The sequence below is a fragment of the Dama dama genome, chromosome 19, assembly GCF_033118175.1.
Source record: "Dama dama isolate Ldn47 chromosome 19, ASM3311817v1, whole genome shotgun sequence".
Classification (NCBI taxonomy): domain Eukaryota; kingdom Metazoa; phylum Chordata; class Mammalia; order Artiodactyla; family Cervidae; genus Dama; species Dama dama.
Window position 1 is genome coordinate 49737996 of NC_083699.1, and position 13784 is coordinate 49751779.

General features: G+C 43.8%; 1 protein-coding gene across 3 annotated transcripts in view; it reads right to left on the reverse strand.

Annotated features, from left to right (window-relative positions):
• LOC133073478 (kalirin-like) overlaps positions 1–13297 on the reverse strand; it is a 122095-nt gene extending 108798 nt beyond the window's left edge. For all 3 annotated transcript variants that reach the window (XM_061166985.1, XM_061166984.1, XM_061166986.1), the window contains exon 1: positions 13092–13297. In XM_061166985.1, coding sequence (XP_061022968.1) covers positions 13092–13176 — 85 coding nt within the window. In that variant the 5' untranslated portion in view covers positions 13177–13297. The remainder of the gene's footprint in view (positions 1–13091) is intronic.
• Positions 13298–13784: the final 487 nt, after the last annotated feature.

Consider the following 13784-nt stretch of genomic DNA (forward strand, 5'->3'; position numbering starts at 1 on the left):
AGGACAGCTCCCTAGGACTCAGGTCATGAATTAGGAAGTGAGGACCTCACCAGTGATCCTTTGTGGACACTGGACAGGTTCCCCAGGTGCTTGTGGACCAAAGAATGGCACATAAGCTCTTGAAGCAAGCCAGTGTCAAGTAAGGTGACCTCAAAAAACTATCTGGCTTTATGCCTCTTTTACTTTACTTTACTTCCCTGTGTTTTCCCATGATAGTGAGCAAAACTTTTGCAAAAGAATCTTTTAAATGAGGCTCGGAATGCAAATGATATACTTGGGAACCAGAAGAATGGTAGTAACAAAACTTTTGGTACTTATGTCAGTTTCTCCTACAAGTTCCCTATTGCCCTAGTGTAAATTCTACCTCCTTCTCTCTCCCTCCAACAGATACTCTCATAGCATCCACTAAGAACACTTACAAAGATCTGTGTGTGTGAGCGATTTGCTGCCCTCTCTGAACTTTAAATTTATAAGGGCAATGCTATGTCCACTTTGTTCACTGGCTGTGATCTCCAATTATCCCCCAGTTCTGGAGGAGTCAGAGATGACCAGCCCAGGAAACTTTGAGTAAGGCCGCCAGAATACCTGTGGCAGCCACAGACCTCCCTGGGTTGTTTGGGAGGGCTTCATGAGACCCTGATTAGATAGGAGCAGGCTACCCAGGCCTGGCTTTGGATCAACCATGACCTTCCATCAGGCCTAGAAGGTCATAGGAAGGCCCCATGACATGTCTAAAGAAGGTCCCCAGTATTGCCTGGCCTCACCTGGAGACCCCAGGCCAGTGAAACAGATCCTGACTTGGTCAGGTCCTAACCCTCAGCTCCAGCGTCTGGGAATTCAGCTGTGACTTCACAGTGGTAAAGTTCCCCCAGGATCCCTCTAGACATTTAGAAACACCAGATGCAAGTGGCCACAGCAGGGCAGATTTCAATGGTAGCAAATCTAGAGCAGGTGGCAAGGACATAGTTTCAGGAACCAGAGAGTGACTTCTCATTCACTGGGACCCCTGCCCTCCTAGATTCCTTCCAGAGAGCTGGATCTCCCAGAAGACTTGATCCAGTGCTTCTACCCTCCCCATTCCTCCAAACAAAACAGCAGGACTATTCTACATTTGGGCTTCCCTAGTGGCTCAGACAGTAAAGAATTTGCCTGTAATGTAGGAGATCTGGGTTTGATCCCTGGGTCAGGAAGATCCCCTGAAGAAGGGAATGGCAATCCAACTCCAGTACTCTTGCCTGGAGGATTCCATGGACAGAGGGGCCTGGCAGTTCATGGGGTCGAAAAGAGTCGGATATGACTGTGCAACTAACACTCACTTTTTCGTTCTACATTTCACTGTCTTTTCTAAACTTGATCTTAGCCAAAAGGCAGAGAAGCGATTCCACTATCATTTCTATAAAGGTATAAGCAGTGTGCTACAGACAGAATGATATTATTTTACTCAGTACCAGCTCAGACTTCAGGCAAGTCCTTTATCTTTTCCAAAGTGCTCTTCTCAAGGATAAAACTGAGATCTTTTGTTCTGTGATGCGGTAACATTCTAGCAATCTATGACACCATACAAGCAAGGTGAGCTATATATACCCTTTCCCTACACAAATAGGGAGATGGTCCCAATATCTGTATAACGCTGCACTCTGTCAAGCGCTCAGTGAAACTTCGAAAGGACAAAAATGGGATGAAAAATGCTGCTCAGAATGAATTAAACATCAAACGTCATTCAGCTAAATGGCAAAATGAAACTTGTCTGAGTTCAACCAAGAGGTGCACACACCCACCTAGTCAGGTCTCCTCTGGATCTCAGTCCCAAGTCAGAGCAGTGGACTCCCCTCAGCCTGCCACACAGCCCTATCTTATCCCTCAGATCCTGAGGACAGTCCAGCCATGCTTCTCATGTCATGTGAGGAGGCAGAACTGGAGTGAAATCAATCAGTTGAGGGTTAGAGAGTTGGGAGCTGGTAGCACATTGCCACTCATCCTGTTCACTGTTCTTTTTAAGACTTTCCCTCATTTTGTTCCTAAAAGTTGGCTAATCTGAGCTCTCTGAGGAGAACTTGGCGATTTCTGTCCTGTTTCCTCACAAACTATGTTGGCTCAGAAAGGGAAAAGTATAACCGCTTTTCTTGAAGGTTTCAGTAGAGAAGGCCTGTGGGTATCTTGAAGCATCAGAGAGACTGCTATCCTCCTGGAATTATGGACAGGACTGAGGGAATGGGCTGGGATTGGCCTTGGAGTGGGATGAAAGTTTCTAATTTTATATCCTTTCTACTCTGGCACATCAATGTATCATGGACCATAAGATACAGGAAAGCTCCATCCAAGGGAAATATAATGCAAGTCACAAATACGAGCCATGGATTTTACATTACATAAAAAATAAAATTGTATAATTTTACATCATTTAAAATCTTCTGGTAGTCACAATAAAAAGTAAAAACAAACAGGTACAATTAATTTTCATATATTATATTTAACCCAATATGTCCAAAACACAATCATTTCAATATGTAATCAATAAAAAGACTGTTGAACTATTTTACATTTTTTTAACTAAATCTTTTAAATCTGGCATGTAATTTATACTTTAGTACAGCTCCACTTGGATCAGGCTCATTTCAAGTTCTCAATAGCCACATATGGCTGGTGGCTATAGAATTCGCATAGCTTGAGAAGGCAGGTCTAACCTCTCCTCTTTGGTCTGCTGCATTTCCTTGCTGGCTTTAAGCACACTATATACTCAGCCCTTTAAAAACCCCTGTAAGGGGGCTTCCCTGGTGGTTCAGTGGTAAAGAATCTGCCTGCCAATGCAGGAGACACAGATTCCATTCCTGATCAGGGAAGATCCCACATGCCATGGGGCAGCTAAGCCCATGTCCCACAACTGTTGAGCCTGTGCTATAGAGCCCGGGAACTACTGGGCCCATAGCTACTGAAGACCGTGTGCCCAAGACCTATGCTCTGCAACAAGAGAGGCCCGTGAGAAGTCCGTGCACCATAACTAGAGAGAAGCCTGTAACAAAGACCCAGCACAGCCAAAATAAATAAATAAAATAATTTTTAAAAACCTGTAAGACCCAGAGAGAACCCTTAATCTCCTGATAAGCCCTCTCAGATCCCCAGGCCACTGTGTTCCCATCAGCTTCTACATAATTATTTTAGTAAGAAACCAGGCAGATCCTTGAAGCATCTTTTCTCTTATTATCTTCAGCAACTATTTTCCTTTTTTTTTTGGAGGGGTCACTATTTTCTGTTTCATACTTATCGAGCACTCCCAAGTTGAACTAAAAGATCCTCAGGGGCATAGAAACATCTTAAATTCTCTGTGGCTGCTAGTCTAATACCTGCCACATGGTACTCAAATATTTAGGGACTGAGCATACAAAATATACTCAGCTTGATTTCTCATATGATTAAGGAACTAATGAAATCATTTGAATGTGACAGCACAGTTCCACAGAGACATCTATACACTCATTAATGCTAACAATAATCCAACACTTACACACCACTCACCACGTGCCAGTTCTAGGTGATTAACATATGTATGCCCATCTAAGCCTTGTAAGATCTCCATGACTAGATTTCATGATCATCAAATTTCACTAGATTTCCATCTTTCAGATGAGGAAAACGAGGCAGAGTCTTTGTAACTTGCACAGAGTCACATAGGTAAATGGTAGAATTGGGATTCAAATTCATTCTGTCTCCAAAGCCCAAGCACTTAAATCATCATGATATATTGCCTCTCAATCCATTACCATCACAAAGTGTATTTTTTTACACCATACCTATCAGTACATAGCTTAAGAAACAAAGGCTCTCAGCCAGCATATTTCCTTATAAAAAAAAAATTAAGTTAATTCAGAAAATGTAAACAGAAGTAAACAACAGGAGAGACATGAAATTCCTGGTCCCAGAAGATGTTTCTCATAAGTCCTCTTTAAACAAAGAACAGTACACTTTTCCTTTCAAAGAGTATCGAATTGGGGGTAACTGGCAACTAAGTCTTGAAATTTGGGATGTCATTTCTCTCAGGACCTCCACTTCACAGGATTTACCCTAAGGAAGTAATTATAGGTTTGTGTCAAGACTTAACTATAAGAATGGTCATTATAATATTGTTGATAATAGCAAAATTAAAAACCAAAAATAGGGAGGTTGAAAATGAAAACAAACCATATTTACACGTGATAAAATGAGCATCTAGTGCTCTGCTAATAAAACAGGTTTCTGAATAAAACAAAAAACCTTGATTTGTGGTGTCTGGTGACCTTCTTAGTATAAATACTCCCACTATGGCTGTTCTCAAGCTTAACCATCCACTCTCAAAATCCTGAATATTTAACAATCCCAATCTGAACTGAGCTGGCATATCACTGGATGCATTCACAAAAATGTCATGAAAATTGTTTAATATGTTATGTGAAAAAAGTTTATTACACTACTATATCATATTTCTGGAAAAATACACACATGGAAAAAAGATAAAAAGGATATATTCAACATGTTAACATGGCTCTCTCTAAGTAATGGAATTTTATCATCATTTACCTGTATTTTCAAATGCTTTCCCAAGGCAGAAGAAAAAAGTAAATCAAGACTCTCTTTCCCAATAACAATAATTTTGAAATGACCTATCTCTTTGGAGGCATGTCTTAAACAGAGAAAGAGAAAAATCTCTGGACCTGCTGGTGAAAGCAACTACACAGTTAGAAGCCTCAGGATTGAGAAGATTCCTAATACGAAGTGAGCAAATAGGCTGAGTGGGTAAAACCTGCAGCTCTAGCCCTGTGCATACTGGTCTCATGGGGAAGGGGGTAAACTTACCTTGGAAAGGAAAGGTGTGACATAGGGAGTGGAAATATGTAAATGCCACAAGAATTTGTCTGAACAATCTGATTCTGGAAGGATCTATTTCTTAACCCAAAGCTCTTCCTCATCCCTTCCCACCAAATTTTAGCCATTGTATTAAATCAGTCCTGACAATTGTCAAGTTCAAGTCTTGTCTATGGCAAAACTCTCTGTAGCCACTAAAAATATCCTGGAAATACATCTACTTGGGAAGATGTTTCAAAGATTAAGCAAAATCTTGTTTTAAAACAGAATATATAATATGAACCCATTTATTTTATTTTTTTTTATTTTTTTTTTTGTATTGCCACATGAATTTTATTTTTATTTTATTTTATTTTTTTTTATTATTATTATTATTATTTTTTTTTTTCCCAGTGGGAACCCATTTATTTTAAAAGGGAGCAAACACATAGAAAAGAATATATTAAATGGTTAAGTAGTTGTTTCTAGGTAGTTAAGATTATGTCAAAGTTTTACTTTTATGGCCTTTTGGTTTACCTAACTTTTGATTTTTTTCTTAACTAACCATAGTTACCATTAAGAGTCTGAGGGAAATGATCATAAAAATGAAGGAGTCTTAAATGGGAAGAAGGATGCCATAACTACCCTTCCTTGCCCCTGGGGGCTAATGGGCTCAGAGAAGATGTGCGTGATTCTTAATGCCAACCCTTCTTCCCATCCCATCCCCCTCAAGTAACAGTGAGTGGGAAGGACGCCCCCTCCCCACTTCTCAATCCCCAGGAAGCAAAATCCCCAGGAAGCAGGTCACAGACGCCCTTGCTGGAGCTGGGTGAAGGGAGGAGAAAGGTAGGGGAGGGTGGAGAGAAAAGAACAAACCAAAAATATGAAGTCTCCTGGAGAGCTTGTTAAAAGGCAGACTGCTGGGTTTTAGTCAATGGAATTTGAATCAGTGGGGCCAAGAATCTGTATTTCCAATGTGTTCTCCAGTGGTAACCATTCTTGGAGCTCTTCTCCTTTAAGATGAGGAGAGGAGGAGGCACCACACAGGTGTGAGGATGAGATCAAAAATCTGCACAAAGTGGCGTGTTTGCAATTCTTTTGAACAGTTAGGCTTGGTTCATTTTTGGATGGGGAAGGATAATATCCCTTTCTCCCTGGGAGAAATAATGGATATGCTAACAGAGGAAGGGCAGAAACTGGGACTTCCTGAGCAGTCCTGAGCCTGCACATGCAAGATGCCCTAAGAGACCAAACACAGGCCTACAACTAATCTGGCCTCAAGAAGAGCGGGTTCTTGGATACAGAGATGTTTTATGAGGTACTGTTTCAACCAAGCAGCAGAAGGGGGTTTCCCTTCCTTTCAATTTGCTAGTTTCCTCACTGTGGTCTCCAGGAAAGTAAGAAAAATGTGAAAGGACTTGTTTCGTAACTCTGATCTTTGCTTTTTATCTGGCAGAAGTCAATCTGGCAGCCTCTTGGCTGCCTCACAGGTATTAAACCAGGGCTCCCCTCCTTCCAGGAAGTATAACGCAGAAGGTTCACCTCAGGAGAGGAGCTCCATTAGTCACTGAATAGACCAAGCTTCCCATGTCTTTCATCCACAAGGAATATACACGATACTGGCCAAACCTCACACAAATGTCTAGAACTTCAAGGGCTGTGGTGAGCAGGTCATGATTTTTACCTAGGCAAAAACAGCCTGAAGAGGACACCTGCAAATCTTGCAAAAGAAGGATGTGCAACAAATGCTGGCTGATGGGATCAGAAAAATGTTTCACTAGATTGTTAGCCAAAGTCAAGGGGCTGGCAGGACATGACGTCTTTTTATTTAACATAGGTTTTCAGGACCTAAACTTCAATACTGGTGTAGTCACGATCCAATTCTTACACAGTGTTTCCCCTCAGAGAAGAATAACTCAAGGATGCTTATGGTATCTTGCCAGTACCTACTCTCAAACGTTCTTTTATGTAACCAGTGATTATAATACTAGAAGTGTTATGTTTTTTACAGTTTTAATTGGTTTAATTTTAAAAAGAAGGAAATCCCTATCATACTTACAGATGCAGGCCTTCTTTCCCCATGGTGGCAGCTCTACAGCAGTGAGGCACAGTTGACAATGGTTTGAACTAAGACCATTAAATTCCTTAGAAAGATATATTTGCGGCATTTTCACCCAGAAGACCCCACATATTTATCTGGGAGCCCCCTGGGTATGCGTTCCATGTCTAATATTACAATTACAATTACTGTTACCATCAGTAGCTATGGTTTTTAAAGCACTTTATATACCTGATGGTAAGCTAAGTCCTTTACATACATTCTCTTAACTAATTCTCATAACAGCCCAATGGGGTCAGCACCATTATGATTCCCATCCATTCTCCCCCAGTATCCAGTGCAGGGCTAGCAGGCACTCAGCATGTAAACATGTGTCAAATGAATTAAAACACTGTATGTTACATAAAAACCAGTGACGTTTAAAAATGGAATGATAGGAATGCATTTCATTTTCACCTGAAAGCGTACACTTCATGGAAGAAGACAAGAAAAATGGGGGGAAAGGGACCCTTGGAATTAAATTGAACCAGAGGGAAAAACATGGACAAATATTTACTATGAACAATGTGCAGAAACTGCTCTGGGAGAAACAGAGATGCTCAGCCTTCTGTGGTCCTGGGACAGAACAGCCACTCAAAACAGACCAGGCAGGTTCAGATCCCAATGACTCCAGTCACCCCGCAGGAACCACAGATCATTCCACAGTCAACACCCAAGTTCCAGCCTGGGGTCAGGCTCTACCCTTCTCAGTTACCCAATCGAGAAGGGTAGAGGCTGACCCCAGATGTCTTTGTCCAGAGTAAGAGAAATTGATCGCATGGGCAGGAAGAGAAAAATGCAGTTGCAGAAAGAGTGCTGGGAAAGGGCTATAGGTTTGAGTTCACTACTAAATGGCTGAACGGTTTCTTCTTGCAGGGAAAAAAAAAAAAAAAAGATCTATTAAATAATCTCTGAAGTTACTTCTAGTTCTAATGTCCCATGATATAACTAGCCCCTTCCGTTTGAGAAGCCCTTCTCAGAGTTCAGACCTTTCAAGGGCAGGGAAAATCTGGGGTTTTGGTCTGAAGGAGAGGGCAGGTCACGCAGCCACTTACACTCACTGAAAAGGAGCAGCATCAAAAGGATGGAGAGTGTTTTTAAGGCAGAAGAGAAGAACCAAGATTCAAGAAGAACTTCACTAAGTAGATACAAAAGCATTACTCCAGACTACAGCAGGCCTACAACATTGTTTGGACTCACAAGTGAATCCCTCCTCCCTCACACACACATTGCATAAAAACAAGAGTCTGAGCTGTTACCTTTTTATTTCAGGTTCTGTTCAGTCGCTCAGTCATGTCTGATTCTTTGCGACCCCGTGGACTGCAGCACGCCAGGCTAAGACTTACCAACTTGTGGCACATGGAACCACTGTGGTGACAGGCCCACAGCATGATCACTGACTTATAGTGGTACCAAAGGAAGGATATTTGGCTTCCATTTCCAATCTCCCCCAACCCCAACCAAATGCATATATTCCTACTTCTACTAGGCTACATTATGACTGGAAGACAGGGAATTATTGATATCCCTATTACTATTAACTAGTTAGAGAATCAAATGTTCAGAAAACTAAGATCATGGCAACCAGTCCCATCACTTCATGGCAAATAGATGGGGAAACAATGGAAACAATGAGAGACTTTATTTTTTGGGGCTCCAAAATCACTGCAGATGGTGACTGCAGCCACGAAATTAAAAGACACTTGCTCCTTGGAAGAAAAGCTATGACCAACCTAGACAACATATTAAAAAGCAGAGACATTACTTTAGCAACAAAGGTCCATCTAGTCAAAGTTATGGTTTTTCCAATAGTAATGTATGGATGTGAGAGTTGGACTATAAAGAAAGCTGAGTGCCGAAGAACTGATGCTTTTGAACTGTGGTGTTAGAAAAGACTCTTGAGAGTCCCTTGGACTGCAAGGAGATCCACCCAGTCAATCCTAAAGGAAATCAATCCTGATTATTCATTGGAAGGACTGAAGCTGAAGCTGAAACTCCAATACTTTGGCCACCTGATGCAAAGAACTGACTCACTGGAAAAGACCCTGATGCTGGGAAAGATTGAAGGTGGGAGGAGAAGAGGACGACAGAGGATGAGATGTTGAATGGCATCACCAGTGCAATGGACATGAGTTTGAATAGGCTCCAGAAGTTGGTGATGGGATAGGGAAGCCTGGCATGCTATAGTCCATGGGGTTGCAGAGTCGGACACGACTGAGCAACTGAACTGAACTGAGTCAAAGAATCAGGGATGGGAAGAGAAGCATAAGATCTAGGTTGGGGACAGTATGTATGTTTGGAAATTCTCCCCAGATTAAGGTATATCCCTGGGAGGCAGAGAAAACTAAGAGGTGTATTGGGAAAACATACATGTTAAATGGTCAATTCAATTTTCATAGTGGTAAAGGCACTTCCTGGAACATAAAGAAAATGGTATGTATTGCTCAATGTCCTAAGACTTCTCTGTCCTTTGGGAGGTGAACTAAAGTAAACCAAAGTGAAGGTCACTTCAGTTTCTCTCTGAGATAACCAACACCTTTCTAAAGAAACTTGCTGTCATGGTTTCACACATTAAATTCAGTTTCTAAAATGAGCCAGGGAAGGGACATTCAAATCAAGGTTTTGAATAAGGTTCCTACTCAGTTATTCTGGGAAAAGGTAGGGAGTAGAAAAGAAATTATAGATGAAGATGGCTTGCAAAAGCCCTGTAAACCCCCATAACCTTTGCTCAGACCCACCCACCCCTGTGATGAGAGAGCCATGGGAATGTAATCCCAGCACCTCTCCTGTGAGCTGACTCAGCCTGGGTAAGTCACCACTCCTTCCTCTTTTCACCTCTGAGATAGTCTCCTGAACCAGTCACTGTTCACTGTCTAAATGGGGAGCTGTGTCGGCACATGGGCTTCTGCTGCATGGACAACGATACAACAGTAAGCAAGTATGAATAAATGCCATGAACCCTGTGGAGAAACAGAGGAGGGCAGTAGTCAGGAAACGTTTCCGAGAAGGGACAGTTGTCCATAGACCCAAGGTTAATTACAAGTTGACTAGAAAATTAAAGCCTCTAAAACTGACTGCCACCCACTCAGGTCTAAAAAATCTCCAGGCTCTGTGATGTAAGATGTCACAAATTCCAGTCTACAGCATAGGACTTAGCAACACTCCAGGTGACTTGAAATCCTTTTCATCACTTGGAAACAAGTTGCTTTTTAAAATCTTAAGATCATTAAAGAACAATCCAGAAAGGACCCACTTCTTCAGGTGTAGAGGAAAGTGTAAGCAGCCAAATCAATCCTGAAACTTCCTACAGAGCGTGGTATTAATGATTAACCACCCTTCACACACACACATACACACCCCATTATTTCATGTTTGGCTATTTTTCACTTCCAAAAAGGCAGTTATAAATGTTATTGGCTCTCCTTCTTTCTTCTCACCCATCTCTATTTCCATTCTACCCATGATTCTCAGTTTTCCTGCCCTTTAACCCTAATTTCAAGGTAGGGAAGGAACATCATCTTTCATCAAACCTCTCTGCCACACTCATACTCCACAGAAACAAAAACTGGAACAGAAGAACACCAGATAGCTGCCTTAATCACTTTCCCAAACCCAAAGACAAGCTCCACTAACTTCATCTATATTTTTCTCAAATATGATTTAAAGGCCACATAGGTACATCACTAAATCCTTAACTCTTACTCTAGTGTTAGCAATTACAACCACTTAGGATTCACCAGAGCAAGTCCAGGATAGCTTAGGTTTGTGTCAAAAATAACCAAAACATTCCACTTCCTCTTGGTTCCTTTTTTCCCAGACATTAGGAGGTGTCCTTTAAATGCAGGACTGGAAGCCAGTCACAGTCAGCCAGGGCTCCTTGACTCAGGAACCATAGTATGGGTTCTGACAGCTTCAGAGTCATCCTTACAACCAGAGAAACTGGTTTAACGGAAAAGGGAGGCCAGGCAGGTCTCTGGTAATGCCCTGCCATCAACCCCTCAGACACTCTCCTGAGTCCTTCTCTGTGTTGCAGCTTCGGCATAGAGTTCTGGGGCTCTGGACAATGCATTCAAGCTCAGTACAAGACCTTATATTTTCAGGCGGCTTCCAGATAGATGTCTATAGGCTGGGTGGGGACTCAGAGCTCTCTCTTCCATTAGAACAGATGCAGGAAGCCTCAAGCAGTACCCAACACCTCAGACACTACCCAGTGTCTGACTACCCAGTCACCCTACCCAGTGGCGCCAGGAGCTCTTTGAAGGGTGGCTAAGTCACGTCCACCACCATACTCCTCAGATTTGAGTCCCAGTTTCCCATCTTCACATCTTTTAGATCGAGGAAAGAGTAAGGGGTAAAGTGGGAGAAGGGGAGAGGCACCCACCTTTGTTATCTTCCTTTTCCCTTTTAAGCTGTTTTCACTGCTCAGGACTTTTCCTTCTCTCAGTCTTCAGCTAAGACATTCTCCTCCACTCAGGCTGTAGCAACACCCCTTCTCCAAGCCACTGAGCCTGTAGCCACTGCTTTCCCAGTCCTGCAGGCAGGAGGTGACCCAGCAGGTGCCCCAAGTGAGCTCCCCGCCCCCTCCTTGCACCACAAAACAGAGGGCCAGCCAGGGCAATTCACAAACAAATTGAAGGCTGAAAGACCCCTGGAGAATTACTCTGTCAGGAAGCTGGGGCTGCCACACATCTGGACTCAAGGAGGCAGCTGCAGGGCCTTTAGATAAGCACCGCCCAAGTTCCCAAATTTTGCCTTTGGACAGGAAATGGACTCCCTAGAAATCCTACTTGGAAACTCTGCACCAGGACAGCAGCCTAGCCTTCATCGAAAACCCACCCATTCAGATTCCCTTTGGCCATTTCCGGCTTCCTCTCCCTTTTAATACCTGCTTCTTTCAATTCCCAGCCACGGTTTTATATAGTTCTGAACTAGGCTTGGATTTTTGTGAGGGTCCCTGGCCTCCTAAAATTCTTTCTCCCTCTGAATTTTGATTTTTAGAGTTAGCTACTACACAGTTCTAAGCTGTTTTAATTAAATGCAGAGACTGAGAGAATCTAACGCTGAGATTATGAACCTTAATGACTTGGGGAAAGGTCCTTCAGATTTAATTAGTTTTTGTGGCCTTATATCTGTTTAGGATGGAGAATTTGTCAGAGCTGTGTGTAGGGTGGGCACATAGGATGGTGGTCACTTGGATAAAGTTTATTCACCAGTAAGTCCCAGAGAGTTCCATGGGGACCTTATCAGGTTAAGATGGGCATGGAGTCTGGGGCATTGAAAACGGGTAGAGGCGAGACACCATCAGGTGAAATTTTTAAAAGACCAATGTCAAGTGAGAGCCTATATTCTCACTTCTAGCTACATAGAAACAGACCCTCTGAGCTGAGATGTTAAAAGAGACATGAAATGTATTAGGAACATCTACTAACTCTGTCTAGGAAGGGCTCCATTCTTTTTCAGGATGGGCTGCACAGCGATAACCTTCCTTCTGTCATCCTTCTCACCATCTTGTTTTGCAGGCTGATTTTGGGTAAATTAGTTGCTTCCTGCAAGGCTGCTCAACAACACTAAAATTAGCATAATAATTAAATACAGTCCTAATTGGGTACATAGAGAGTTCTTGGTTAATTAATGAGCCAAGCTCTGGCCCAGAGCTGCAAACCCACGCTAGCCTGCCAAAGCCCAGGCATAGAAAAGCGGGCTACAGTCCCCAAATAAAGTTGTCACTTGGCAAAAATAGTTCCTGGTGTAGAGGCAAGTGTCAAATACATTCCTATAGCTAAGAGTCATCCCGCGGCTGAGGTCCATATGTAAATGAGAGCAGGAAAGTGTGACTCTGCCACTACGGGGAGCGCAGAGCTCCCAGGGCCCTCTCCCCACCCACCCGCATCCGTGCCTCACCCCCCTGCAGACTGGCGCCCAACAACCAAAGTCGCTGATAAGTAACTCAGTTCCCAAACTAGAGCTCCCCATCCAAGTCTGAAGCTCTCTGAGACAGAGAGCGAGCGAACCGCCTAGTGCCGCAGAAACTGCAAAGAACACAGCTGGGAACAAACTGTCCATCTGCCGTGCTCCGCTCCCCAGACCGTTTCCCCCATCCCACGGCCCGCCCCCATCCCCAATTCAGCCGGTCCAGTCTTTGCCTAAGAAGAAGGGGCCAATGCCGACAGTCACTCACCCCTGCACGGAAAGCAACAGCAGCACTTCGCAAAGAGCCATCCCAAAGAGGGACCTCGGGAGTACGCGCGGTCGCCGCCCTTCATGCTGCCGGTGGCCCCAGCGCTCCGGCATGGCCCGGGGCACCAGCACCTGTGGGAGCGCAGCCGGCAGGCCACCTCGGCGGGCGCCGCGGCCCAGGAGGCAGCTCACAACCTCGGCCCTCCTTCCCGGCCGTCCCGCACCGCGGCCGCCGCTGCGACTTTCTGGGAGCCGGAGCCACCTTGGGGAGGAGAGGAGGGGCCGGCGGGGAGGGCGGCGCTGGGGGCGGAGTCCCAAAGTCCAGCTGTTCGCCCTAGTCCCGCAGGCAGCGTGGCCCAGGGCCTTATGCAACGCCGCTCTGACCCAGGGCACAGAGCATGCAAGGAAGGAGTGTACACAACCCACAGCGCAACACAGGTGCTTTTCCTTCAGTGTGACTTCCTCTCCTCAAAGGCCGCCACAATCAGCTACGGCTTAAAATACACAACCTGACGAAGCTAGAGAGAAGCAAATTTAGAAGGTTCCAGACTTCATACTGCTTTTTCTCTAACAGGTTTCCCTCTTCCTTCTCCTCAGCCTCCGAACATGGACAGCTCCCTGTGTCGAAAATACCTTCACCTATCCTTTTCTTTCCTTCTTTTAAATATTTAAGGTTAAATAATAATAGTGCCTC